Raw genomic sequence first — 26,254 nt, 5'->3', positions numbered from 1 at the left:
GGTAATTACACCAGGGCACAGTGTGCCTAGTGCTTCATGGAGACCTGGAGCTCCTGGCTGCTGCCACTGCTACTGCAGCAGCATGGCTGGGAGCTCTGTGCCTCTTTGAATTGCCACCCAAGTGACACAGTGCCTCTGCTCGTGGCTCTGAGGGCTGCAGGGGGAGCCCAGCCTTGTGGTCTGGGCTATGATAAGGGCCTTTGGCCCTGTACCTTCCATCTGCAGCCCAGCTGCTCCCTGGGCAGGGAGCTCCCCCTCCCACCCCCAGATTTGCCTCTGGGCCCCCCAGTGGCTGTCAGCCCTGCTTCTGTTTCCTCACAGGGCTGAGGGAGAAATGCCATCCGTGAGCCACCCCTGTGACTAGCTGTGAGATCCCCCGCTTCCCGCTTCCATTGTCTTCCTAACAGCATATCAGAGAGGTAGCTGAGTTAGTCTGTATCTTCAAAAACAACAAGAAGTCCTGTGGCACCTTGTAGACTAAGCGAGCTGACAAAGTTGGTCTCTGCCCATGAAAGCTCATGCGCCAAAATATCTGTTAGTCTATAAGGCGCCACAGGAGTTCTTGTTGTTCCTAACAGCGGTTACAATGGGACCGGAGAGAAGGTAGGTCCCTAAAAATCCTTCTGCAGAAAATCAGCTGTCGTCTTGGATCCCCTTTCTTTTTGTGTTTTTTTCTTTTTTCACTGTTCTAATTCTTTTTCTTTGTCGCCTTTTGTCGTTCCTTTTCTCCTGTTTCCCCCCACCCCTCTCTTTCCCTCTCCTCCTGGAGTGAGTCAGTGAAAGGGTGCTGCCTAACAGCCACCCCTCCAGCGTTGGGTGGAATCTTAGTGAGAGCTGTGAGACTAACCTCATCTGATGCTGCTCCCATGGACTGTGTAAGTTGGTCTCTTTTTGTGCATGCCCTCCATTCTACCATGCTTGTGAGACCACAGAGATTCTAACAAATGCCTTTGAATGTCTGTCATAGATGAGGCACGATGCATTTAACACATACTAAACATAGCATCACTTCAACTCATCTAACTCGGGGTGAGACAGGGACAGCTATCAGGCCCATGCAGATTGAGGGGAGCTGGCTGTTAGTGCCCCACAGTGCTCCACTTAAGTTTGTGCAAAGTTCTCCTGGTGAAAATGCTCACCGCCAATCAGTGTTCCCACCCAGAAGAGAGTCAAGTTCCGCTCAGCTGATTAGCAGAGCACTCCCAGCCGGCAGCTTGTATTTTTACTGGTGGTGCACAGCTGCACATGCCTCAGTGCACAGAACAAAATTTATTCTGCAGATGGATGAAAAAACGTTACAGGAAACATTAACAGAGGGGTGTGGTGGAGGACATGTCTTTTGTTGAAGGCATGGAACAGATGTTCACAAAAGCCTCATGGAAATGCTTGTAAAAATGAAACAATGGTAGCACCAGAGGTGGGAAGAGTACCCAAAAAGTTACTTGAGTAAACGTGCTGCTTTCACTTCTGGATACTTGAGCACAGTCAAGGTGTGCCATGTGTGTATACACTTTTACTCATGTAGTTTTCTGGAGGAACACTGGTGACTTGTAGTCAAGTAACTTTTTGGGTACTTTTCCACTTCTGGGTAGCACCTACATGATATAATGGATATTTGGGTGTCGAGCTGTAAAAGCCCATAATGTAATCTGCTGATTAGAGATCAGGTGTTGAATAGCAGCATAACAGTGCTCAGGGAAAAAAAACAAACAAACAGTGCCAAGCAGTGTTCTCTCTATTTTTTTCCATTCATGTGCAGAATAAACTTTTTTCTGTGCACCAGGGTATGTTCATATGTCCACCATCAAGAGAAACAGAAAACCTAGCTGCAGGTGCTCCTCTAATGAGCTGGATGGCATTTGAATCTCATCAAAGCGGCTGTGTAAGTTCCCAGCTTACAGGAAAGCCTGCCACCTACAGAAGAGTAGTAGGGACACAGAGAGCTGATTTCACTACTGCAGTGGCTGTAGGTTGATGAAATGTAGGTTGGCCTAACTTTGTAGTGCCTTTAGCTTTTGTTTCAGTCTACACTAGGATGCACATGTGGTGGGGTTAGAATAAGTAAGAATTCCTCTAAACTTCTAATTCAGACCAGGTCAGAGAGAGCAAGGAAACGTGGCATGTGCCATTGGAGTATGTGAGTAGGACTTTTGGACCATCCTGCATCGGTTATGATGTGTCTAGAGCTCTGAGGAGCTCTCTGAGTTTGGTGCTCTCTGATTTTGACTGACTTCTCTTCTGTGTTGGGTTTTGCACCACTTCAGTTCTGAGTCCCTCTAACCTTGATGAGATAGGTGTAAATTGAGAGTATTGTTTACTCCCTGGCCATTGTACTTGTATGTGAGATTCAGGTGGCTTGGCTTTGAGTTGTAAGACCAGTGAACTGACACACTTTATTACAAGTGCTGTCTTGGGGAAATTCATTGCAAGTCACAGTCCATGTAAAGCTGTTCACTTCTGAGTCTCAGTAAAAGGTTCTTGGAGACCGACAATCTTATCAGTGGTGTTCCCCATAAGTTGAGTGTTTGGGCAGACACCCAGGAGAGATTCAGGCACCACCCAGCTGATTAGCAGAGTGCCCACAGCCACCCACAATGGGCAGCATGTGATTCTGTTGGAGGTGCACATCTGCACATGCCTTGGTGGGCATAACAAAATTTATTCTGCCCATGAATGTTAAAAATTAGAGAGAACACTGCTTATCCAGCTTAATTTCTTCGCTTGACTCTGAAATTGATGCACTGCAGAGCTGAAGCCGTGGCTGGCGGCAACATTATGGGCAAGTAGTTAGTGATACTGTATCTCAGGAGGATTAGTGTGTGCTAGGTGCTGCTGGCTACTGAGAGGAGGCTGAGGCACAGAAGCTGCAGAGATGCCTGCATACCTTGGCGTATGCTCATATAATGCTCCCTCTCTCCTTTCCCTTGTGAGTAGAAAGCAGGTATTGTTGGTACTTGGGGCAATACAGCTCCAACACTTTGCAGTCCTGGTACAAAATTCTCTTCTCTCAACCAGACCCTCTTTCTCCTGTCTGGCTTTATCTCATCCCTTGGAGAACCGATTAATACATCCCTGGCTAGCTACAGTGCATGGGCTGTGTCTAAGCACAGATGTCCTGAAACTTCAAGGCAGGAGTTTCATTTATTTCTATTACAGTAGCCCATAGAGGGTCCAGCTGAGATCAGGGCCCTATGGCGCGAGGCAAAGGGTTGGCAACCAAAATAGCAAGAAGAGCAATTGTTTCCAATGCGGTAAAATATTCAGAAATTCAAGAGCTGTGATGCATGTGAATATGAGATGGTCCTTAATAAACAATGTCAAACCAGACTTTTTGTAACTCCTAGTTTAAGAGCAGTGCACACCCAATGACCTTGTAGTACGATACGTGTTTACTGCAGGCTGTTCACAAACTGTTTATATATTCTGTTTCCTCCCACTTTACCTGTGTGTTTGTACCACTGTCCTCCTGACTTTCACTCCCGAACCTTCTCTCTCTGCAGAACGTGATGGGGAGTTATCCAATGTTTTGAGATCACATAGCATTTGCTATTTGGATATGACTTCATTGTTGGGCTTTTAGACATTCAGTGTTCATTGAAAATAATCAGGAGGGTTTTTGTTTCTTTTTTAAACTTTGCAATTATAGTATCTGGAGCCACAAAAACACCATTAAACAGCCGCACAGGGCTCTGGAGCCACAGGTTGCAGACTCCTGTGCTAGGCTCTGTACATGTGTTCAGCAAGAGAGAAAGCCTGCTCCACTGAGCTTACAGCATGAATAGACAGGCAGACAAAGGGTGGAAGGAAAGGGTGGGCTTGGCACCGTTGGCCTGAACTGTCCGCCTGATGCTAAGTTCAGGGCTGGAGTGCCTATCCTGCTGCCAGGATTGACAATTGGAGGTTGGCAGGTGTTCAGTTTCAGGGCAGGGAACCTACCAGCAGTGAAATTGACGTTCTTGTCAGTTTCATGGCTGCTGTCATTGAGTATTTAGCTTCTGGCTTCAGCTCTCTGTCCTGCAATAGGGAGTTCCACTTCAGTCAATGCGAGTGATCTTGGTGAAGACATGAACTAGCAGAAGGAGGGCAGTGTAGGCACCAACAGCCAGTTTAATTGTTGCAGTCACTGTAGGTTGCCCTAACTTAAGCTGGCCTAACTTTGTAGTATAGGCAAGACTGTGCGATGGAAAGGTAATTCAGATTAAGGTAGGATGTGAATTTTGAAGTGCAATATCCAGTCCCGAATAACTGCATGCGTAGACAAGGCTTAATGGCCTTTGCTTGAAAATTTGAGCACTTCAGTTGTGTGGCTACTTGCCTCCTTATTTGCACTAATGCACAACTGCCTATTTGCGTACCTGTGATCCAGTCTTGAGAGTAGAACTTGAGCGTGCTGCTTTTTGAAAAAATGCCAAATCCACCATCCAGCATGTGCCTGTCAGTACACGTGAGCGTCACCCAAGCTTCCAAAGCCAGGGTTGGCTGTTAGACTCTCACTTGCTCTCCAGTTGCCTTGCTGCAGCAGGAGAGTGTCGAGTCCCTTAGATCAGTGGCTTTGGTGCACTGCTCTTTGCATTTTAACAAACTCCACCCACCCCAGCTGCTTTTCATGGAGGGATTCCTGTAGCCCTGGGGGACTGTGTAACTCGGTCTCGCTGAAGCAAGCTCATCCATGGCCTGCTGTGGTGGCATTGAGCATGGGGAGGGCTTTAGTAATGGAGCACTTTCTACTCAGAGGGATTCAAGGGGAGATATTTGGGACCATGTTCTCCTCTCCCATTAGGGTATGCTGGGAGCTGGGCCATCGATGATCATGGAGCTGTGCTGTTTTGAGTGAGAGCAGAATTGGGCCCGTGATGCTGTTTGATTTGGGAGCCCAGTGATTCTCAAGGCTCAGAGCAAAACTACTCTGGATGGCAGAGTCGGGTTTGGCTTTGGCTGTAAACACTCCCAGGCATTGGTGATGTATGACACGAACTCACAAAGGGACAGCTTGGAGCCAGGCTACCGAAGCAGGGCAAGATCACCTTGAGTCTGAAGCCTAACAAAGAAGTTCCTGCCAACTCTGCCAGCTGCTGGAAACCATCTGCCACGCCTCAGACTTGCTGCAGATCTCCCCAGCCTTTAACCACACCTGGCCTGGGGATTTTCATTGGACTGGAACAATTTGAAGCCAGGGGAAATTTTGGCAGACTTAGAAGTGTGTCCCTGCAGCTGAGCACCAAGCTAGCGAGCAGACGACAGGACTTCACCACTCTGTGCAGTTTCTGACCTTCCCTCTCTTTATTTTGTCTCTCAGGTATTTTTGCACAAGTACAAAAACAAGGAAGAGGAAGGTGCTGCTCAGCTGGACAAGAAATCTGGCTTCCCTAAAGGTCCCCTCACTAGCCAGAAGCTGACTTTCCAAAATGGCCATACTGGTGGCTTCTTCACCTCCTCCCCTGCAGCTGCCAGCTCAGCCCTCTGCGTGGGCTCCCCTTGTGAGGTCTCACTCATGATGAGGGCGGCAGACTCTGATCCGTCACCAGCCAGTCGGGGGATCTGCCTGGACCTGGCCATTTTAGACAGTGCTTTCCTCCTTTCTCAGGTTCTCCCATCCCTCGTCATGGGGTCGATTGTGCAGCTTACACAGTCAGTGACTGCCTACATGGGGTTTGCCGCCGGCCTTGGCTTGGTGGCGATTTACTTTGCAACCAAAGTCGTCTTTGATAAAAGCGATATGGCCAAGTATTCAGTGTGACAGTACAACCTCATGTGGGACACTGCCAGCTGGTACGAACGTGTGCACTGACACTGTCTAATAAGACAGGCTGCCCACTGCACACACCTCCTTTCCTGCCTCTCATGCTGTTTCTGTGGGGCACGTGGCTGTGAAGAAGCTGCTGGGTGTATTACAAAGGGCACCAGGCTGTTACATCTCCCACCATCAGTGTCCCCCCGCCCCTTGGTGCCTTTGTTCAGGAGATGTGTTGCACAGAGTTTCCAAAGGGTCAATGAAGTGAAAAGGAGAAGAGTTTCCTTTCAATCCCAGGGTTAAATTTCTGGGCAGTTCCCCTAAGGAAGGGAGGCAGAGGCACCCAGAGGGGAGACGGCTCCTCCTCTCATTTACGGAGACACAGTTCAAATCCTGCCTTACTGTGGTGAGCCTCATCCTGCTTTGAAACTAAATCCCTTCCTGGACTGGTGGTGGCTGCACACTGTAATATTTGGGGGATAGGCGGGAGGTTGCTGTGTTGACAGAGTTCGGGCAGAAGACAGCTTTAGGGGGTGGGAATGGGGGGGTTGCAGGTCAGGACTCGGGTGCACTGGCAGAGCTGCCTGGAACCAGTCCTGCATGGCACGGGAGTGCTGGAGTTGAATGGGCAGAGCCTGGCTCTGTCCAGAGCTGATCATCCCATCACACTTAATAACTGGATGTGCTTAACAAGTGGATGTGCTACCCTCTCCTCAGGACAGCTGGGTTTGCTACAGCTCTGCAGCCCTTCTCAGAGCTGCACACCAGGCTGCATTCACTTTCCCTTCTGATTTGTGTGGCGTGCTGATGGAACCATAGCAGTGCTTTGATTAGATGCAGAGGGAGCACACAGCTCTCACAATGTCATGTGTAATCAGGTGAAAGAAAGCGGGTGCGCAGCTCCGGTGAGAGCCGGCTGAGCTGCGGCAAAAGCCAACAGGGAGCTATGGAAGGAGCTGGCAAGGACTCAGATTGCAATAGGCCAGGACCTGTAACAAATGTTATGTTACTTTCACCCCTAATCAGCATTCATCTTGCTTCATGGGCCCTGATTTATGATCATGTCACTTTTGTAATACCACTAGGAAAAAAACAGTGTGGATGAAAACCAGCAGAATCAGGCAACCTCGTGCACGGGCAATGGTAAACAAAATGTCTTGTGAGCTGCAAATAGAACCTCGATGGGTGACAGGTGGCCCTCAGGCTGCGGGTTGCCCACCACTGGCCAAGATTTTCAAACCAAGGCCCTTCTTGGGTACCTACGTAAGTGGCCTGGTTTCACAAAAGCGCTCAACACCCTTTAAAGTCACTGAGAGCAGCTGGGGCCTCAGCACTTCTGCAAACCATTTACTTTAGTCCAAAGTATGAATTGAAATGCTTACCTTTGCGCGCAGGTTTGCAGATAGTGATATGTGGGCATTTGGGGACTTCTGGGGCACGTGTCTGAATGCTGCAGAACAGCCAAGGGGAGGAGGAGCAGTGAAGACCCGCTTGTAATGTGCCCAGGTATCAGGCAGGCACTGCCTAGAACAATAAACACTGCAGATCTTAACCCAGAGTCTCCCTTTAGCCCCTGATTAAACACACACATCCCAGCTTAAATCGTAGCCTTTGTCTCTACGGTCGTGCCCTGATATGGCCAGTCCCAGGAGGGGGCAGATCACTGGGCAAAAGAAGCAGTTTGCTTGTAGCCAAGGTCTCTGGGGAGGTGGTTGTGTTTCCTTCATTGGTGTTGGGAAAGTGACTGAGCAACAGAACTTCTGACTCCGCAGCTAACTTTCATTTCGATCTGCACCACCTGGTTCCAGGTGGGGTTCCAGTTGCCCCAGTTCTGACCTGAGTGAGAGCAGACTCTGGCCTCCTCAGCTCTCCATGTAGGGGCAGACTCAGCCAGCTCAGAGTTGCAGTGGGGTTTGCTGATGGTGAAAAGGCTGAGAGGTTGCTCTCTCCCTCTTCAGCCCTGTGGGAGTCTGAGGGAGGAGCTATTTAACGTTTAGCTTGCCAGCAAGAGTCCAGATTTCCCCCATGCAGGGCCTTGAGTAGAGCCCCACCCCTTTTCTCCTTTCCCTGCTGGGCTGCATGCCAGGAGGTGGCATGGTGGGTGAGCTGGGGGGAAAGAGGGAGGAGTGCACACCAAGAACTAGCCATGGCTTCAGCTCCCAACAGCCCTGGCCTCTCTGAGTTGCGGCTCATCGCTATGAGGGAAAACTGCTGTTTCTGAGGGAATGGAAAGACCTTGGCCCTGCCTGGACAGTCGGCACACATGTGGTATGTCTACACAGGGATAAAAGAGCCGCCTCAGGCACTGCCGCTGAAGGAACTTGTGTGTACAGGTCAAAATCTCTCTAGGTCGCAAATTACACCCTCCCGCTTCAGCCACTGGTCCTTCAAGGACAGGCAGAGCTGAGGAACTCCACCAAGTTTGGAAGCAGGTCCATCCGTGCTCCTACTGAGGAATCTTGTGATGCCTCTCCCTTCCTGGTAGTTCCAAGGATATTTAAAGGGAACACCCTCGGTTCTGTTGGGTCTGAGGAGTAAAGGTCTGGGGCTTTCACTTCTAATGCATAAGAATGCATCCTGGTGAATCTCCTGTCTAGGGAAGGATGTTTTGATTCTGTTTTCTTTCAGGAAGATACACTGTCTGTAATGTGTTTCCTGTGTTATTTATTTCAGAGAAGTAAATATTTTGTAAAATGTAAGGGGAGGGCATTGTAAACTTTATTAATGATGAAAATAAAAAGCTTTTAAGTTGGATTATTTTGTGTGTCACGAATTTAACTGTGCTGCTGAGAACAGGAGATGGGCCAGAAACCTTCCTCAGATTTTCCAGCCTGGACGTCAGTGGGCTGGATATAACAGGGACCCATATCTCTCCTTCAGTCTGGTGCTGCCCTTCTGTGTGTGGCCTGATTGTGTGGGAAGATGTATGGAGCGAGAGGTCAGCCAGGGGAGGAGGAGGCCGGATGAATGAAGACTATATTTTCCTACTCTCTGGCGAAGTGTGTCCACCTCCTTTTTGCTCTGGGCTGAATTATGGGAGATGATCCACCAGCACCATGAAGACAGTGCAAACTCCTATCCTGGTGCCCAACAATCTGTGGTAGCTCAGAGTGCAGCATATGCCACAATGCAAGCCTGCAACAGTGCACTGGCAAAGCAAACAGGGTGTCATCTGTCCTAAGGAGCAAACTAGCTGATTGTTCATATTTATACAGCAGCAGTAATCGTGCTCAAACCTATGTTCAGGCAGAATGGGCTGCAGATTCCTTTGCCACCCACGTTTTGGACTGCTATGTTTCCAAACTGTGTTCCACCCCCAATTTTTCCAGCAGAAGAGGTTGCCATCAACTTGTGTCAGGACTGCCTCCCTTCCTGACAGCTTTTTCCCTGGTGCTGGGTTAAAGTCCATGGAAGCAGCCCACACTTGGAAACTAACCGGACCCCATAATTTCCAGTCTCTTCATCCCTCCTCACTATGTTCCCCTACACCTGCTAAACGCTCTGGCCCTGCTTCCTGTGCTACTCCCTGCACTACGGGTATCTGTGTTTAATGAAGCTGTAAATTAGACTTGGACCATGGGGAGAACTGCGGAGGGTGGACTTGCCTGCATTCTCTGTTTGTACCAGCAGATGGTGCTAGCAGTTTTATGACCAAATCATTTCCTTCTGTCCCCAACTGGGTGGTCTCTTTTCACTTCTGAAAACTGCATCCCTGGCTGGTAAGTGCATTTCTGAGCAGTGTTCTCAGAGACTGGAGGAAAACCGATTCCGCTTCAGTCTGTCAGCGTGCTTGTTTTGGGCAGTGGGCACTACGGTGTGTTTTTCCTTTCAGGGTTTTCTCTGTGGTTTGTACGCAATGCAGCTTCCACCTAGTGAGAGACAATCGTCTTAAACTAACACAAGCACTCCCCCTTTTGAAAAATCATTTTAGGGCCAGATGGCTGAAGTATTCAGGCATCAGAAGGTACAGATTCCATGCCCAGTGCAGTTCACAAAAGGGCCTTGGCTGGTTGGGCCTGGGGGCCGCTTACTCCCAAGTAGATGAGTGTTTTGGAATGTGGCGTGTTCTATTCTCAGTTCAGACTCACTCTCCGATTCCTGCCCCTCTACAGGCTGTGTAGGCGGCTCCACTCAACTCCTTACTGCAAGGGAGAAACATGGGTACGGCCCTAGCAAATATACAACCCTGAAAAACTTGTCATGGACTGTAAAATCTGGTCTCCTCTCGCTCCTCCCCCCGCCCCCAGTGAAATCTGCTATTTTACCTGCTTTTACTCTATACCATACAGATTTTACAGGGGAGACTATTGTTTTTTAAATTGAGGGGCCTGACCTAAAAGGGAAATGCAGGGCGGGAGGGTCACCATATTGCCACTCTTATACATTGTCTGCAGAAGGGGGCAGCCAGAGTGGCTGTTTGTCAGGTGCCCAGCTCTCAAGGCAGCTGTCTGCCAGCAGCAGCACCGAACTAAGAGTGGCAATACCCTATCGTACCATTCTCACTTCTGCACTGCTGCCTTTGGAACTGGAAGTGGGAGCCCCCCCCCCAACAGCTGCTGCTCCTCCAGCTCCCCCTGCTCTGGAGGCAGTGGCACTGCCAGCAGAAGTAAGGGCAAACACAGTAACTTAGTGCCTTGCCCACAAGTCATTTGTGGGGCAGGACCCCTTAAATTACAACACTCCAATGTAAATATCTCAAATCATGAAATTTACACTTGTAAAAATGTCAAGTCCATGAATTTAGTGGGACCCTAAACAGGGCTTGAGCTTACAAACCTTTGCTAGTGGAGGTAGTGCTGACTGGGTTGAGCAGGCTGTGTAAGTATGTGTGGCTCTTGGGAGTAAGGAGCTCTAGGACTGGATCCAATGACTAGCTAGGGGACAGCCCTGCATGCAACACCTATTTTACAGGTTGCAAGAAAACACAGAGTGGGTGAAGTTTAGTCCAGGGCAGAGTCAGAACAGAAGGCCTCTCTGTCCTCTAAGTTCACACACTGGAGCTGCAGTGGATGTCAGTGGTCCATAGGCATAAGGGTGAATTTTGTTCTACTGGAATAATAAGGCAGCTGCTACCCAGCACTCAAGTGTGGGTCAAAGCAGCAAGATGTTGGCTACTTACTGCTGCTGTTAAACCCATCCCTGGATGCTGATATCCAGGGAGAGCAAGGGGCACTGGCATGCTTCCTGGAAGTGCTGGGCATGGGTTTTTCTCTTCCAGAACTGACAAAATTGTTTTGGTCTCTTTGTGCTGTGAAGCTAGGTTCATAAATGAGACTAAGGTGTAATAAAGAAACCCTGAGCTATGTTTGCACACTTTTGATTTACTGGATGGCAGACTTGTAGATGACCTATGCCCCACCTGCAGTACCAGAGTGTAAGTCATAAGCCACCTGACTGACTCAGTGTTGGGATGTTATGATGCTCTCCCATGGTACATGGACAGAAAATCACACACACACCACTCCCCAACTTCAGAAAAGAACAAGCCAGAGGGAGCAGAAATTAGCACATATTGAGGCTGAGCTCTGTTGCAGTTCCCTGTAATTCACTAAGTCAGCATTCAAAATCAACACAGAGGTTACCTTTATCAGCCCAACCTTCCCAGATGATAGAATTGGGGCAGAAGAACACCTGCAACACAAAGTCATAGGCCACAGGGAACCACAAATCTGAACCAACAATGCAGACTGCTTTAGCTCCTCACAGGGAATGATCGTGCTGCTAAGTTATCTCCCAAGCATGGAACATGCAAAGCCATCGCCAAATACAGAAGGAAGCTGTAAGCTCTAGGTGGGAAATGGGAAGCACAAAGCATGGACTGAACCTCTGAGAAAAAAAGATGTGGAGTCCATGTATTAAGGTAGAGAAGTGCTTCCCAGTGACTGGAATGGACACAGGCTCAAACCCAAAACACCGTTCCTGAGAAAACAGTACCTACCTCTGCCAGAGGCCTGCAGGATCTGTTTCATTTACACATTGACAGAACTTGTGCAGCTTGTCCTCTCAGCAAATGTGTATTGAAGTGAAAAACTGTTTCAAACTCCATACACCCATAATTGTTCTTACCTGCTAGAACATGATCTTTAACTTTTGGCAAAATCTGGGCTGTTCCCAGTGTAAATTAGAGGCAATGGAACATTAATAGATTGCGTGAGAGGAATGTCTCTCAGGAGGACCATGGTGGTACTCTGACAAACCAGGATACAAGTCAATACTGGATTGTAAGCTTCCAGGAGAGAACATGCTGGGTCATGCTGCTTGGAGAAGAAAGGATGAAGGTTGCAACATGCTTTTGGGTGGCATAGAAAATGCTAGATTAAGACCAGTCATGAGTCCACCACCCTAGCTTTGTAGACATGGGATATTACATTGTGTCATATGCAGATGTTTTAGAAGAAAAGTCCACACCACCAAAGGTATTTAGTCTCCTAACTTCCAATTATTTGTGGGGATCTGGGCCAAGTGACAAGACAAGGAGTCTCATGAAACTGGACAAAGGGGAACAGTAGCCTCTGAAACAAGCCCATGTCTACAGGTAGTGTAACTAGAAGGGAGGAGCAATCTGGACTACCTGGTTCTGCACCTTGCTCTGGCGCTAATTCATTGTTACTTTAACAAGTTGCTTCACTTGTGAGCAAACAGAATTGTTAGGTGCCATCCTGCCCCGAAAGAGCCTACATCTGGGTCTTTAAACATCTCCCCCCTAAATCAGGCTCTAGTATTTTTCCCCTTCATTTAAATTGCTGGCTTTACCCATTGCTAATGGCTCTGATTTAAGGCCTTTTGGAGTGTGAGGTAGGAGGATTTCTCGCTCAGATCAAGTCCCAGCCAGTGTACAAAACCGCTCCCGTGCACATCATCATATTGTCAGGGCTTTGATGGAGGGTGTTACAGAAATGTCAGACAGGGTGAAATCTGTGTACCCCCCACATGCCTGTATGAAGAACGTGAGACCCCGTTATTGTATCTTGAAAGTGTTCTGGACTGGGGAAGCTTGGATCCCAGTCCTCCTAGTGTTTCAGTCCATCCTTAGGGACTTTGCTCAATGAAAGGGTGGGAGGATTAGGGTATGGAGGGGTCTCCCCTACCTGGACCTGAGTACTAAGGGGTTGTGACTTGCTGGAACTGCTTTTGCCCCATTTTAAAGGTGTTTTAGTTGCCTAAAAGTGCAGCTAGGTATCCAGGGGCATTTCAAGTGGGTCTCAGGCATCATAGGTACTTCTGAAAATCACACCATATACTGATCAGCACCTTTAGGTGCCTAGGGACCTTTACAAATCTGGCCTTTAGCTATCCTCACTGGTCCTTATTGGCTGACAAGGGACAAGCACTTTGGTCTGATTCTCTAAGGACCCTATTATGACCCTTATTTTCCCCCTATTCCTTAATTAACTCCTTCATTACTGCCCTTCAGTGACAGTGGTGTTGCTTTATCCTGTCATTACAGTTAACTGCTAGGTAGTCACTATGATCTCTGGATTGTTAATTAATAGCCTCTTGGCTGTTGGAATAATTCAAATTCCCTATCATGCCAATGGTTGTTCTGCAGCCTTTCATTGGTAGGTGGTCTCAGCGGGGTCCCCCTGTCCGTCTGTAGCCTCACAAAAACAAGCAGCTCTGTAGCACCTTAAAGAATAGCAATGTTATTTCTGAAGACGTGGGTCTTACCCATGGAAGCTCATTCAGCTCATTACATTACATTTGTTAGCCGTTCCGGTGCTCCAGGGCTGCTTGGTTGGAATGATCAGAGGGGCAGCCCCGGGAAGCTGCAGCCCCCAGAACAACAAGCACTCCTGTGTCCTCACAGACTAGCCGATTTTTGGAGCATGAGCGTTGCTGGGCACAGCCCCGCTGCACGTTGGTAATTAGTCGGGGTGATGAGTTTTTAGCGGGGAGGGGCGCCCCTAATGACCCTCTTTTATTAATGACGCCAGGAGTAAGCGGGCTCGGGGGTGGAGCTGCTCTGCCACGCTGCGCCGGGCCGGGCGAGCCCCAGCGGCCGCGCACCAATGGGGCTGCCGGGGAGGCAGCCGAGCCCTCGGCGGGGCGGGGCGGTTCCGGCTGCAGCTGCCCCGTGTCATGTGAGCGAGGGGCGCTGGTGGTGCCCGCAGGGACGGCAGCCCCGGCTGGTAAGGCGAGCGGAGCCGCGCGGGGGCTTCGTGGGGCAGCCCCTCGAGCCTGCGCCACCCCCCAGGCCGTGGGGCGCAGCCGCAGCCCCGTTGGGCCGCTCCGGCGGAGAAGGGCCGGCGCCACGTGTGCGGCTGAAGCGCTGCGGAGAGCCGCGTCCCTGGCTGCGGGGGGGTCCTTTGCGCCCCCTGGGGCTAGCAGGGGATGCGGGCGGGGCGGGCTGGCTGCCTGCCCTACAGCAGGTTCCTGCCTCCGGGAAGGGCAGTGCCTGGAGCTGCCCCGTGCGCTGGGAGAAGGGCAGCTCCGCTCTCGTTTTAGTCCCGTCCACGGGTGGAATAAGTTGCCCTGGCTGGGCGCCCCAGGCTGCCGGGTGTGGCTCTGCCGGTTAGCTGGGTGGCCTCTGGCTCTGCCCTGGGCGCTCGGCTTACAGGGAAGCTAAGAGAAGGGGCTCTGGTTTGGCGGTCACTCCCTGCAAACGTGTGATGCAGAGACAGCCCCGAGCTGGGTTGTAGAGGGTCCCCAGGCTTGGCAGACTGCAGCCCTGCAGCCAAACATGTTTTCCAGGCCGAAGGGGGCATGTTGCTGGGCCATTACAAGGGGAGTCACTCTGGGGTGTGATTCTGTAGGGTCTCCCTTGGCTGGCAGGTTGAGGTGCCTTTTCACAAACTCCCAGACCCACTGGTTGACAGAAGGTCTGGCCATCAGCAGTGTGAGGAGGGAGGGCTGGTACCTAGCTGTGAATGGTGGTGGGTGAAGTCAGTATGGAAGTTGAAGGCAGCTTAATGTTCCCATGTGCTGGCTTTGATTGCACGTGCTTCATTTGCAGTCGCTTCCTGGGGCGAATACTTTCTGTGAACCACAGGCAGCACATGGACCCCCGTAACTAAGTCGTGTGAGACTTCGGCTCACGAGAATCACCCCAGATCCATATGGCATTCTGCCCCAACTGGTGTTTTAAAGCTTTTGCTTTGCCTCTCAGCCATGGCTCCAGAAGCTCTTGGCAAACTGCTCCTTTGCCTTGTAACATCTTGCGAGGTAGGGCGGTTTTATTAGCCCCCTTGTCCAGATGGGCAAACAGACGCGCAGAGGGAAGGTACTGACTCCGGCAGAGTGACTTACAAGATCACGCAGGAAGCGTATGGCTAAGCCAGCAGTAGGATCCAGAGTTGAGTTCCACTCACTGTTTCTTGGAAGCTGAGTGCTCAGGTGGCTGCCCAGGAGAGATTCAGCTACTGCCCAGCTGAGTAGCAGTGTGCCCACAGCCAGCAGCCTGTGTTTTTATTGGTGGTGCACATCCATACATGCCTTGGTGCACATAACAATGTATTTTGCCCAGCGATGGAAAAAATTAGCAGGAATGTTGCTCCCCATCCCATATCTCCGACATCATTCTCTTTTTGTCTCAAGTCAAACTAGTGTGTTTTGTGGCTCCATTCTATCTGGGACTCTGGGGGGATACCTGCTCCTCGTTTTTGCAGAGCCCTGTTTGCATGCTAATGTCCCTGTGTGCTCACTTGTCCTTGTCTAGCATATCTATTGACATTGCTGTATCTGCATTTGCCAGAGTCGCTGGTGATGCTGCCTCTGCCTTACTATCATAATTATTTATTTGGCAGAAAGTCAGAGGTCTCCTTGTGCTGGTACAGGACCAGCCTAGTAAATTACAGCCTGTGCCCAAAAGGCTTAGTGGTATTTTGGCATTTTAAAAAGCAGGGGAGTGACTGTGTGGTGCTCATTCCAATAGGAGGTTGGAAGCTGTGACTTCTGGGTTCTGTTGCCCTGTCTTGCCTGTTGTGTGATCTTTGGCAAATCACTTACTGCTTTGTGCTTGGGCTGCCTATCTCTGCTTTCAGCATATTTGCCTACTTTGCAGGGTCACTGGGAGGCTTCAAGGGCTTTTAAGTCCCCCACAGCAAGAGGTACAGTAGGGAGACAAGATGGGGGAGGCGATATAGAGTGTCTCTGTGAGAGAGACAAGGCTATGAGCTACACAGCTCTTCCTGCAGAGCTTGGGCATGTGTACACTGGCAAGTTACTGCCCTGTGACTTCGTCACTCAGGGGTGTGAGAAACACCCTCAAAAATGCAGCAAGTTACTGTGCCCCAGCAGTGGGGGCTGGTGCTTCCCTCGTGGCCATGGGTTTACCTCGAGAGCACTCCCATTGCGCTTGAGGTGACCACACTGCCACTTTAAAGCTGAATGTGAAGACAAAGCACTTGTCTCTCCTCAGCAGAAGTTGGTTCAATAAAAAGATAACACATAATGTAACAGGCACGCTGGAGCAAACCAAAGGTTCATCTAGCCCAGTGTCCGGTCTTCCAACTGTAGCCAATGCCTGATGCCCCAGAGGGAGTGACCAGAACAGGCAATCAGTGAGTGATTCCCCTCCTGGCATCCATTTCCAGCCCCCAGTAAGCGGAGGCTTGGAGCACCATTCCTGCCCTCCTGGGTGAACAGCTAGTGAGGGACGTATCCTCCGTGTATTCACTGTATCGAGTTCTCTTTTTGAAGTCTGTTGCTGTCCTGGTCTTCACAACATCCTCTGGCAAGAAGCTCCACAGGCTGACTGTTCACTTCCTTTTGCTAGTTCTAAACCTGCTACCCATGAACTTCATTCGGTCACTCCTATGTTACGGGAACAAGTAAACAACTTCTCCTTATTCACTTTTTCCACACCTGTCATGATTTATAGACCTCTGTCATATCTCCCCTTAGTCTCCTGTTTTCTAAGATGAGAACTTGTCCAATGCCAGTATGTCTTTTTTGAGATGATGCATCCACATCTGTACGCAGTATTCATGGATTTGTATAGAGGCAATAAGATATTTTCTCCTTTAATTACCTGCCTATGCTATCTCTATAATATCCTGGGGCCAGCATGGCAAACAAGGTGCCATTGAAACACAAACAAGTGATGTGTTTTTTTTAATGAATCTAGTCCAGCAATAGGCTTCTGTGAAAGCTGGCTCAGCTTTTCTGACGTGATTTGTCTATTAATAACCCTTGAATGCTGTTGTCATCTGTCTAACTTGGTACTGTGAGATGTAATTAAACTTATAAAATCTGTGAAACACTTCGCATGGCTGAGATGGTGTCACCCATGCCTGGCCAATTCAAAGTCTGTGTCCTAGGTACTTCCATGGCCCCATTGATCTGAGCCTTATACGACCTTTTTCATGTCCGATCCAACAACGTCCCTGTGAAGCAGGCCCCTGTTAAGGGGAATTGAGGCACAGAGATAAAATGACTTGTCCAAGACCTCACAGGGAATTTGACAGAACAGAGAGTTGAACTCCAGTCAGTGTTTGCTCTAAGCTGAATGCTTGGGCGGCCAACCAGGAGAGATTCAAATGCTTCCCAGCTGATTAGCAGAGCACCTGTAGCTGGCAGCATGTATAACTGCTGGTGGTGCGTATTTGCACATGCCATGGGGCACACTTATTCCACACATGGATGGAAAAAATTAGAGGGATTATTGAACTCTGGCCTCGTGAATTCCAGACTAGTGTGGTAATTACTGGTGCACCCTTGCTGTCCTATGACTATGCTGCTTAGGCATCTTCCTCGTTATTAGAGAGCTCACGAACAAGAGTCCCCTCACCCAAACTTAGCAACCTGGTCCCTGCTGTTTCCCAGAGGAGCACAACATTGGAAGGTTTCCTGGAAGAACTGGCTCTTAAGTGGGGAGTTGGAAGAGGATAAGGAAGGTGCATGGTATGCAGCGAGTGGGATACTGTTGACGTGGCCAGTAGCCTGAAAAGAGATCATCTGCGGAAGGATGAAGTGCAAAGTTCCCTCTAATTTTTTTCCATCCATGTGCAGAATAAATTTATGCACCCAGAGGCATGTGTGGATGTGCACCATCAGAAACGCGCGCTGCTGGTTGTGGACCTTCTGTCAGTTAGCTGGGTGGCACCTGAATCTCTCCTGGTTGGTTGCCCAAGCACTCAGCTTGCAGGGAACACAGTTGAAGAGGGAAGTATCAGGATTAAGAAGTGGAGTGGAGGATGAAATGGGAGCCCAGATATAGGCATGGCCTCTGCAGGGCCTTGAACGTTTTTGGACTTAATGTGGGGTGAAAGCTGGATGCCAAGTGCAGGGATCTGAAGATTGGGCCAGATCAGCTTGACCTAGGTCATCTCTTGTCTCGCATACATCCAGTTATGGCTTTTGTTCCTTGTCAAATGTCTGGGCTGGAAATGCAGAGTCATGCCAAGGATGTATTACTGGCCATGTTTTGAAAGGCCTTGAGCAATTTTAGGGTCTTTGTCCTACAGTTTGCTCTTGGTAGGACACAAACAAAGTTGGGCACTTCTTTGCTTTTAAGTCTGGGCTTGCTAAAACTGCAATGCTCCTTAGAATCTGTCTTTCCTGATCACTTGGGACCTGGGCAGAGGGTGCTAGCAAGGACTGGCACAACTGGTTTGGACAGCTCAGAAGGAATTTCATGTATTTGCTTACTAACCGGAAGTTAGCTCACAAATGCCTCTTGCATGGTCTTCCTTTCCCTCTCATCTTTCTCCTGGCTCCTTTTTAATGATATGCGAGACTTGATCTCCTGAATCCCCTCCCGTTGTTAGTCGGGGACTGTGCAAACCACACCCCCTCCTGTTTACTATTGCATACCGCCAGCCTGCAACTGCTGCAGTGATTGCTCTAATCTGAAGCACAGTATCAGGGAAATACTTCACGCTCGTGAAGGCGGCTGCTTATGCGTATAAAGAAAACCAGGAAGAAAGCCGACATCATGTGACTGTTCAGGCCAAAATAACTGGGATGTCTGTTTGTGCAACAGGGCAGTTTAGAAACAGAAAACCCCCAGCAGTGGCTTGTGTTTAAGCTAGATGTTCCTAGATGTTTGCCCTGGTATGTAATCTCTGTGGTGTCGCTTCTTTGCAGGTGGTCTGACACTTTCCCTGCCTCAGGATTACCAGCTGTACTGCCGCTCAGCCTAACTGTTACACACGCTTCCTGCCCCGACGCTTTGACATCTTCAGGTGCAGAACAAATGGTTTCTGTGAATTGCAGCGAGCTGCTCCCTGTTTTGGACCCCCTAACCACTCCGACTAGTGCTGCTTGGCTAGACAGTCATGCTGCTGCTGGTAAGACCAAAACACTGTCCTCCTTTCAGCCGGAAGAGTGCGAGGCTGGAGTGTCAGATCCTCCAGAGGTCTCCAGCCTTCTCCTTTGCCATGGTAGCTGCCCCTCGCCAGACACTTGTCTCCTGCTGTCCACCATGAAGCGAGAAGGCGAGAAATCCCAAGCCACCCTCTATGAAGCGCATCTGAAGCTGCCTGACTTCTGCACTGGCCTCTCCAGAGATTTCACCCCCACCCTGGAGGAAATTGAGGAGTTCCTGAAGGAGAAGATGGAGATGCTCAAGGACGAGCTGAGTGAGAACCAGCCTGTTCAAGGGAAGCTGGAGCTCAGCCTGGGCAGCCCTGTTGAGCCGCCCGTGCCCAGGACGGACCTGGAAGGGGCCGCTTTGGGCTCAGCTGAGGCTGGGAGAGTAGCCAGTGAGGCCAGTCTGACACTGGGTATCAGGAGCATCCCTGTTATCCTCCAGATCCAGCCCATTCAAGTGAGCAGTGGGAGCGCCCCACCACCGAGCACGGGGGCTGGCCTTCGGTTGGCCCACTTGGTGCTCAGCGTGCAGGGCCAAAGCCTGACCTTGATCCCTCAGGTCACCCAGTCCCCTGTGACTGTCTTGGACCAAAAGTACGTCAAAATAGCCCCCCTGCCCATGGCTCTGAGGCCCGGGTTGGTGGGGGGCACCAAAGGGGCCGAGGAAGCCCCCAAATTCCAGAAGGTCTCTCCTTCCGTTGTCCGTGTCCACAAGTGCACGCACCCTGGCTGCAGCAAGAGGTACACCAAGAGCTCCCACCTCAAAGCACACTTCCGGCGCCACACTGGGGAGAAGCCCTACACCTGCACCTGGCCCAACTGCGGCTGGAGGTGGGTGAACAAACAGAGTAGCCTGGCGTTAAGGTTGCCTTGGCTGCCCATTGCAGGGCCTGGCCCATGCCTGCAGTTGAAAGAACTAGAACCAGCCTGCCAGGGCACCCACAGTCAGGACCAGGTTTTGGAAATCTTTCCCTGCTGGCCTGGCAGATTGTGATCTCTCTGAAAATCACACCCTTCTGCTTACCCTCTTGCTTCCTCCTGTGTTTTCAAGAGTGCCTCAGCAGTAATTTTGCTCCTTTAGATAGCTGGCATTGTCTGTCTGCTCTCCAAAGGTGCGCAGCCTTCTCTGTTAGTGCTAATGTGCTCAAGTGTGAATTCAACAATAACAATTGAGTCTAGCACAGTTTCTGGCACTGAGTCCTGTACTCAATATATCGCAACTCCCAGACTTGCAATGGTTAATTTTCAGCCCTTGACTTCCCCTAGCCATCTTACTCCTGAGTTATTTTGTACACAGGTTGCACTTCTCTTGCTTGGCACTGTCTTGTCTGGCCACATTCATAACTTGACATGAGTTCAGTTAGTTGGATGACAACTTATCATGGATGTGGCCAAGTTTTCTACGGTCCCATGAAGTTTGTTTCCAGACACCAGTCCTGGCTCTTAGTGTTCTGTGCTGTTATTTAGTTGTAATCTACCCCTAAATGTCTCCAAGCAGCACAGTAAGCAGTGGAAATGTTGGTAATCCTGCTACAATATTGACCTCCTGTGGCCTGGCAAATTCTCTTAACAGTGCTATAAGTTGCCAGTGTGGTCTTATTAGCCTGATGTTGATGTGATACATGCTGCAGCAGAATTATCAAGAGGGGAGCCAATAGCTTTCCTGATTTCTTTTGCAGTTCTTTGGCATACGCTGCAAGAAATTGTATTGGCATTTTACTGCTCACTGCATCGCACTGCAAGCTGCCTAACTTGCCATCTGCTGTCTCCTTGTGGGAGCAGAACTTTGCTAGCTACTACTGCATTTGAACATAGTGGTAGCTACTGAGGTCAAATGTGCCAGTGTTAATATAAGCCTAGCTGCTGCTGGTTGAATATTCCCTCCCACCTTTCTATGATAAGCAGGACTGAGATGTTGGCTTTTGCTGCTCAGGGACAGGCTAGAAAATAAGCCAGTATTTCTCCTGGAAGGCTGGAGGATCTACCATGGGCATTGTTGAATTTCTGCATTGGACAGAGCAGCAGGCACAGCATTTTGCAGTACCAGGTGCAGACTGAAATCTTATCATAGCAAGCCTGCATGTAACTGGAACTCCTTGCTCCGCATTCTTTTCGTATGTTTCAGCCATATGGAAAATCCCTTCTGTCTAATGCTTCTGCCATATGTCAGCTTTTCGGGGTAAAAGAGGGAGTAGCTTCTCTGTTCTTCCTTGTTTGGTGCTCTCCGGCTGTGTTTGCAAACACGGAGCCTCACAGCGATACTGTGTCAGTCCTGAGGTTTCTGAAGTGCAGATGTTGCCAAAACGTGAGTTTGTGAAAGTTCAGTCATGCTGCAAATTGCATTCAGGGTTTGAGTTTCTCTGAGTCCAGTTTAGTGTGGAGGAGAGAGAAGAAATGGGGTGGGGATTTGAATACACTTCAGGAGCCTTTTTTTGAGTGTTTAAATGATGTACCTTGTGTGGAATTAAAGAGCTGGAGGCATGTATCCAGGTAGCCCAGTGGATGAAGGTCATGTGAATCTTTGAGTAAAATGCCTCAAGGAGGAAGACTTTCAGTTTAGGATGGCAAAACTTATGTAGGCTGTCTTCCACCATGGAGTTCACTCTTTAAAGTGGTCCCAGGTGATGTTCCCTGTAAGCGGAGTGCTTGGGTCAGAAAATCAGGTGCACCCCAACTCTTTACCAGAGCACCCACAGTCGGAAACATGTTTTCTTCTATGGTGGTGCACATCTGCACGTGCCTGGATGCACATAAAATTTGTTCCATGCATGGATGGAAAAAATTAGAGGATGGGATATGTGTCTTTGGACTGGGATTTAGCACAGGCTGATAGTTGTGGGAAGCTGCTGACTGCTCCTACCTGTTGATCAGGCGAGGAATTTCCTCTCACAGCTGTCAGGGGAACTGGTCTCATGTCAGACAAACCCAGGATTTGGAGGGTTGGGGCCCACAGGACTAGAGAGAGAGAGCGGGATCTTGGGGATTTGAGTCTGATGGGGCTGGGAGGCAGAGCTGATGGCACCACAGGGTCTTAATGTCCACCTATCTGCCTCTTCCTGTCTGTTCTGTGGCTCTGCTTCCTCTGGTGAGGGTCTAGTTAATTTAAAAGTGGAAAAAGGCCTATCAGCAGAACACAGACCCTGTGAAAGAGCTGTTCAAGTGGTAATGAAGCAGTTTAATATTTGCCAGCCTCAGGTATATACTGTCAGTTTCTGAATTGACTGCACTAGTCTACAGTACCGGAGTTTAAAATTTATTTTAGAACTATTTAATTAGCCTGTTGCTGGAGATTATAAAATCTCATCTCTGAAAAATCACTCTCCCCTCCCTGGCTGCTGTGGGGCAGAGGAGCACCAGTACCGTCTCGGGTTCCATGAATCCTAAGGATTGTCCTGGGAGTATGAAACGGGTGGAGCTTGCTGGAGTAGGGAGAAACCAGCCTAGGTAGCTTTTTCATGGTTGGAGGGGGAGGTGCCACCATCCTATTCTTCAGCTTTTCCCATCTTCAGAGGGTCCTGGCTGGGAACTTTGTGAATGAGGGCAGCATCTTAGTCACCGGCCGTGGGGGTGGCTGTGTGTGGCAGCAGCAACCACACAGAGTCTGGGGTTATTTCTAATTTTTGTTGTGAGGAGAAAACAGAGACCTCAGTCAGCCCATCTTGGCTGGGGATGAAATCTTTGCTGCTGCTGCTGCTGCTGCTGCCACGGCCTTGTTCCCAGCCATGAAATGGACACGACTGTTCAAATTCATCTTGGGCACCACTCTGCACGTACCAGTGATAGAAGTTACGCCAGGGACGAACTTGGTTTGTTGTGCGTGTGATAGCAGAAAGGGGAACTGCCAGGATATGTGTTGTGGTTGTGGAATAAGGAACTGAGAGATGTGTTCCACATGGACCTGAGGCAAGCTGCACTCATCCCAGTGCGTCTAGGAGAGTCATGTTTCACAAGGGGGCTGCGGTTTCATGAATGTCTTTGAGCTTTTTGGTGGAAAGTGATAAGCAAATTCCAAGCTGAGAAGGTGTATTTGTTCACCCCTTGGGTGCTACTTCTATCTATCCAGGCGCTTCCCTGATCCTCCTTGTGGGGGTTTTCAAGCCTCACGAGACTGTCTACACTGCAGGGTTTTTCAGAAATAACTTATTTCTAACGTCAAAGTAAGTGATTTTTGAAAAGACGGTTCATGCTGCAAGAGCAATTGAGCGTTCACAATAGAGCCCAGTTTTGAAATAGGAGTAGTGATGGTCTGCCTCCCTGGAGGCAAACGAAGTCGTAATTACCTCTGCTTAGTAAACACGGAGTCAATTTCAAAATAGAAAGAGCGGTGGGTCAGCAAAAGTAGTTTATTTTGGTGGAGTTACAATTTTGATTTAAATTGCCTGTTATTCCAGATGGACAAGCTTTGCGGTATGGGCGCGAGGGCCTTTTTCTGGAAAAAGGGTGGGTTTTTTTGGGGGGGAAAAAGTGAAGACAAGCCCTTGCTGACAGCTTCACAGGGATCTGTTATTCCCCAGTGCCTAGACAGGGAACTGAGAGTTGGGCTGCACTGCCAAGTTAGATTGGCTTAACCTCATTGCTCAGAGCTCTGAAAAATGCTTGTGTGATGTAGTTAAGCTGACCTGGTTCCCAGGGCTGGCACTATTAGGTCAGTGGAAGAGCACATCTCTTGGAGAGGCACAACTTCTGTAGCAACAGAAGAAACCCCTCACTGTAGTGTGTACACAACTGCCGTAGCGTTTCTGGTGTAGGCATAACATCTGAGGCTAAGTAACTTGCCCGAGGCCACCAGGGAGTCTAGTAGATGTGGGAATTGACCCCAGCTCTCTTGAGTCTGCCTTGTGCCTTCCATACTAGGCCTTCCTAGTTCCCGCAGTCCTCTTCTGCTCTTTCCTGGCATGGCTGTGGTGGTCTAAAGGAATAACAGTCCTCTCCTAGACTAGCTAGCCATGAATGTGCCACCAAAGCAATTCAGGGTGCTTCCCACAAAGAAGAACTAGAGAAGCTCAAGGAGGACAGGTCCATCAGTGGGCAGGGATGGTGTCCCTAGTCTGTTTGCCACAAGCTGGGACTGGGTGACAGGAGGGATCACTTGAGGGTTCCCTGCTCTCTTTGCTCCCTCTGGGGCATCAGACATTGTCCGCTGTCAGAAGACAGGATACTGGGCTAGATAGACCGTTGGTCTGACCCAGTGTGGTCATTGTTCTTCTGTTGCCTTCTCCCGGCAGGTTTTCCCGGTCTGACGAGCTCTCGCGCCACAAGCGCTCCCACTCCGGTGTCAAGCCCTACCAGTGTGCGACCTGCGAGAAGAAGTTTGCCCGCAGTGACCACTTAACCAAACACCTGAAGATCCACAGGGGCCAGCGGAGCTCAGGGAATCAGACAGCTCATGGCAGTAGCAGCAGCTAACCCTTTCTTCCCTGCCTTGCAGGACTGGGCGCAATCCAGCTGAGCTGGATATTAAACTGAATGCAGGGTTTGTGGGTTTTTTTCCCCCCCTCTAATTTTGTTGTATGAACTGTGGAAAATCCAAAGTCTACCTCTGACCATGAGGCATCCCAGGGCAGGACTTGTCTCTAATGCTACTGGGCCACTTGTGACTACACAGGGTGGGCAGCTAATTAGGGGTCTGAGTTGGATGCTGGCTTTGATAAAGGGCTTGGGTCAGTTCGTGGGTGGTGTTTGTCTAGGTAATTCTAACGCTCCTGTCTCTGCCAGCTGTGAACTGAAGTGGGAGCTAAGGGGGCTAACAGCACTTATTCCTCAGCCAGCTTCCTGAGTAGCTGCTTCCACATCTCTGTGCTATGGGGGCTGCGAGTCAGAGTCCCAGCCATCCCTGGGCAGTTTAGGGCAGGTCCAAAAGGGATCCTACCTCCTGGCTGAACCAGTGAAGACCTGTGCTGGGAGTCTTGGCTGGAGAGAGGCCGTGGCTTACAGATTGTAGGGTGGTTTTGAAACCCAAGTGCCTCTAGTCCCTGTCTGTTTCCTCCTCCCCTGCCCTCCCTGTGTGCTGCTCCTCACGGAGGTCTGCAGGACTGAGAAGGCTGACTTCCTTCTCTGTTCAATGTTTTGTTCATCATATCCTAAAGTGCAGCCTCCCACCACCTGCCCATGTTCTGCTGAGGTGAATCTGTAGCATGGATGCTGGCACCTTCAGTCTGTGGGCTGCCCTTGTGCCTAAGAGCAGGGCGTCTGCATCCTGCCCCTGCAAATACAAATCAGGGGCAGGATTCTGGGAGGTTGCTGGCGTGGCCCACAGGTCCAGCATGGGTGACAACTCTGCTCCAACCACTGCTTTTGCAGGTGTTGTACCTGGTACTGCGGCTGGGAAGGGCAGACAGAGGGCTGCATTGGCTCAGGCAGGTCTCCACGGCACCCTAATGGATGGCCTGGTCTGTTTGTTGGTAAAATCTGCATTCCTGGGTTTATAGCTACAACTTTGCTGGCAATTCCCAGCCTGCATCACCTTCATAGTAAGCTGTTACAGTCGTCCTTTTTTTGTATTAAAGTGCCTGTTGCTTACTTCCCACAGCACCCTCTAGCGTGTTAATGGGACTGCAGAATAAGGTCTGATCATCCCCCTGTGATTTAGAGAAAAAGGGCTTATGATCTCCCATAATGGTGCTCACACCCTCTGCTGCCTACTGCTGCTTTGAGTGTTTCTGAGGGAGATAAATGGAGACTGAGAATTCCCCTCTGCATCCTCCTAGGTCTCTGCCTTCATGTTTACCACTGTCAGGCAGACACCAAAGTTCCCATAAGAGGCAAGGTGGAGTAGTACAGGGAGAGGCGAGTACCAGGTGTGGGAGTCTGGAACTGCAGAGAAACTAATTATGGCTCTAAACCACTTGCTCTGGGGCCTTGGGCTAAGTCTCCTGGCTCTGGCAATGACTGGACTGGGAATTGCAATCCCATGGTGAGAGAGTAATGCTTGTTGAGCAGTTTGGAAAGAGTGGCGTAGGTTATCCTCTGGGTTTAGGAACATTTTTCGGTTGGAGGTTACCCCTTCCTGCTGACAGTGAGTGAGTTCTGTTAGCAGCAGCTTTGTGGATAGAATTACCCAGTTTAGGTACAGAAGGGCAAATTGGCATAGTTGAGGGCAGGGTTTCCCTCATTTTTTTCCCCCACGCATGTGCAGAATAAATTTTGTGCACCAAGGCATGAGTGGCTATGCACCACCACTAGAAAGACTTGCTGTTGGCAGCAGACAACTGTGGGCATTTTGCTAATCTGAATCTCTCCTGAGTGTCAGCTCAAGCACTCATCTTACAGGGA

At 49.8% G+C, this 26,254-nt stretch overlaps 2 protein-coding genes across 2 annotated transcripts in view; both read left to right on the top strand.

Annotated features, from left to right (window-relative positions):
• Positions 1–6,230, top strand: part of SLC45A3 (solute carrier family 45 member 3) — a 41,465-nt gene extending 35,235 nt beyond the window's left edge. The window contains exon 5 of the mRNA XM_074977447.1: positions 5,297–6,230. Within this exon, the coding sequence (XP_074833548.1) occupies positions 5,297–5,737 (441 nt within the window). The 3' untranslated portion in view covers positions 5,738–6,230. The remainder of the gene's footprint in view (positions 1–5,296) is intronic.
• A 7,592-nt stretch (positions 6,231–13,822) lies between these two features.
• LOC142001924 (Krueppel-like factor 15) lies at positions 13,823–25,503 on the top strand. Its single transcript, XM_074977586.1, has 3 exons — positions 13,823–13,860; positions 18,758–19,813; positions 24,208–25,503. The coding sequence occupies exons 2-3, from the start codon at positions 18,867–18,869 to the stop codon at positions 24,386–24,388; spliced, it is 1,128 nt and encodes a 375-aa protein (XP_074833687.1). The 5' UTR covers positions 13,823–13,860; positions 18,758–18,866; the 3' UTR covers positions 24,389–25,503.
• The last annotated feature ends 751 nt before the right edge of the window (positions 25,504–26,254 follow it).

Source organism: Carettochelys insculpta, chromosome 26 (genome assembly GCF_033958435.1).
Source record: "Carettochelys insculpta isolate YL-2023 chromosome 26, ASM3395843v1, whole genome shotgun sequence".
Taxonomy (NCBI): domain Eukaryota; kingdom Metazoa; phylum Chordata; order Testudines; family Carettochelyidae; genus Carettochelys; species Carettochelys insculpta.
Note: the sequence above shows the minus strand (reverse complement) of the source record. Positions and strands in the feature narration are given on the sequence as shown.

Excerpts from the sequence above, each read along its gene's own strand:
- LOC142001924 (XM_074977586.1), top strand. The coding sequence starts at position 18,867 with ATGGTTTCTGTGAATTGCAGCGAGCTGCTCCCTGTTTTGGACCCCCTA. Across the intron at positions 19,814-24,207 it reads TGGCCCAACTGCGGCTGGAG|GTTTTCCCGGTCTGACGAGC; the intron begins GTGGGTGAACAA and ends TTCTCCCGGCAG.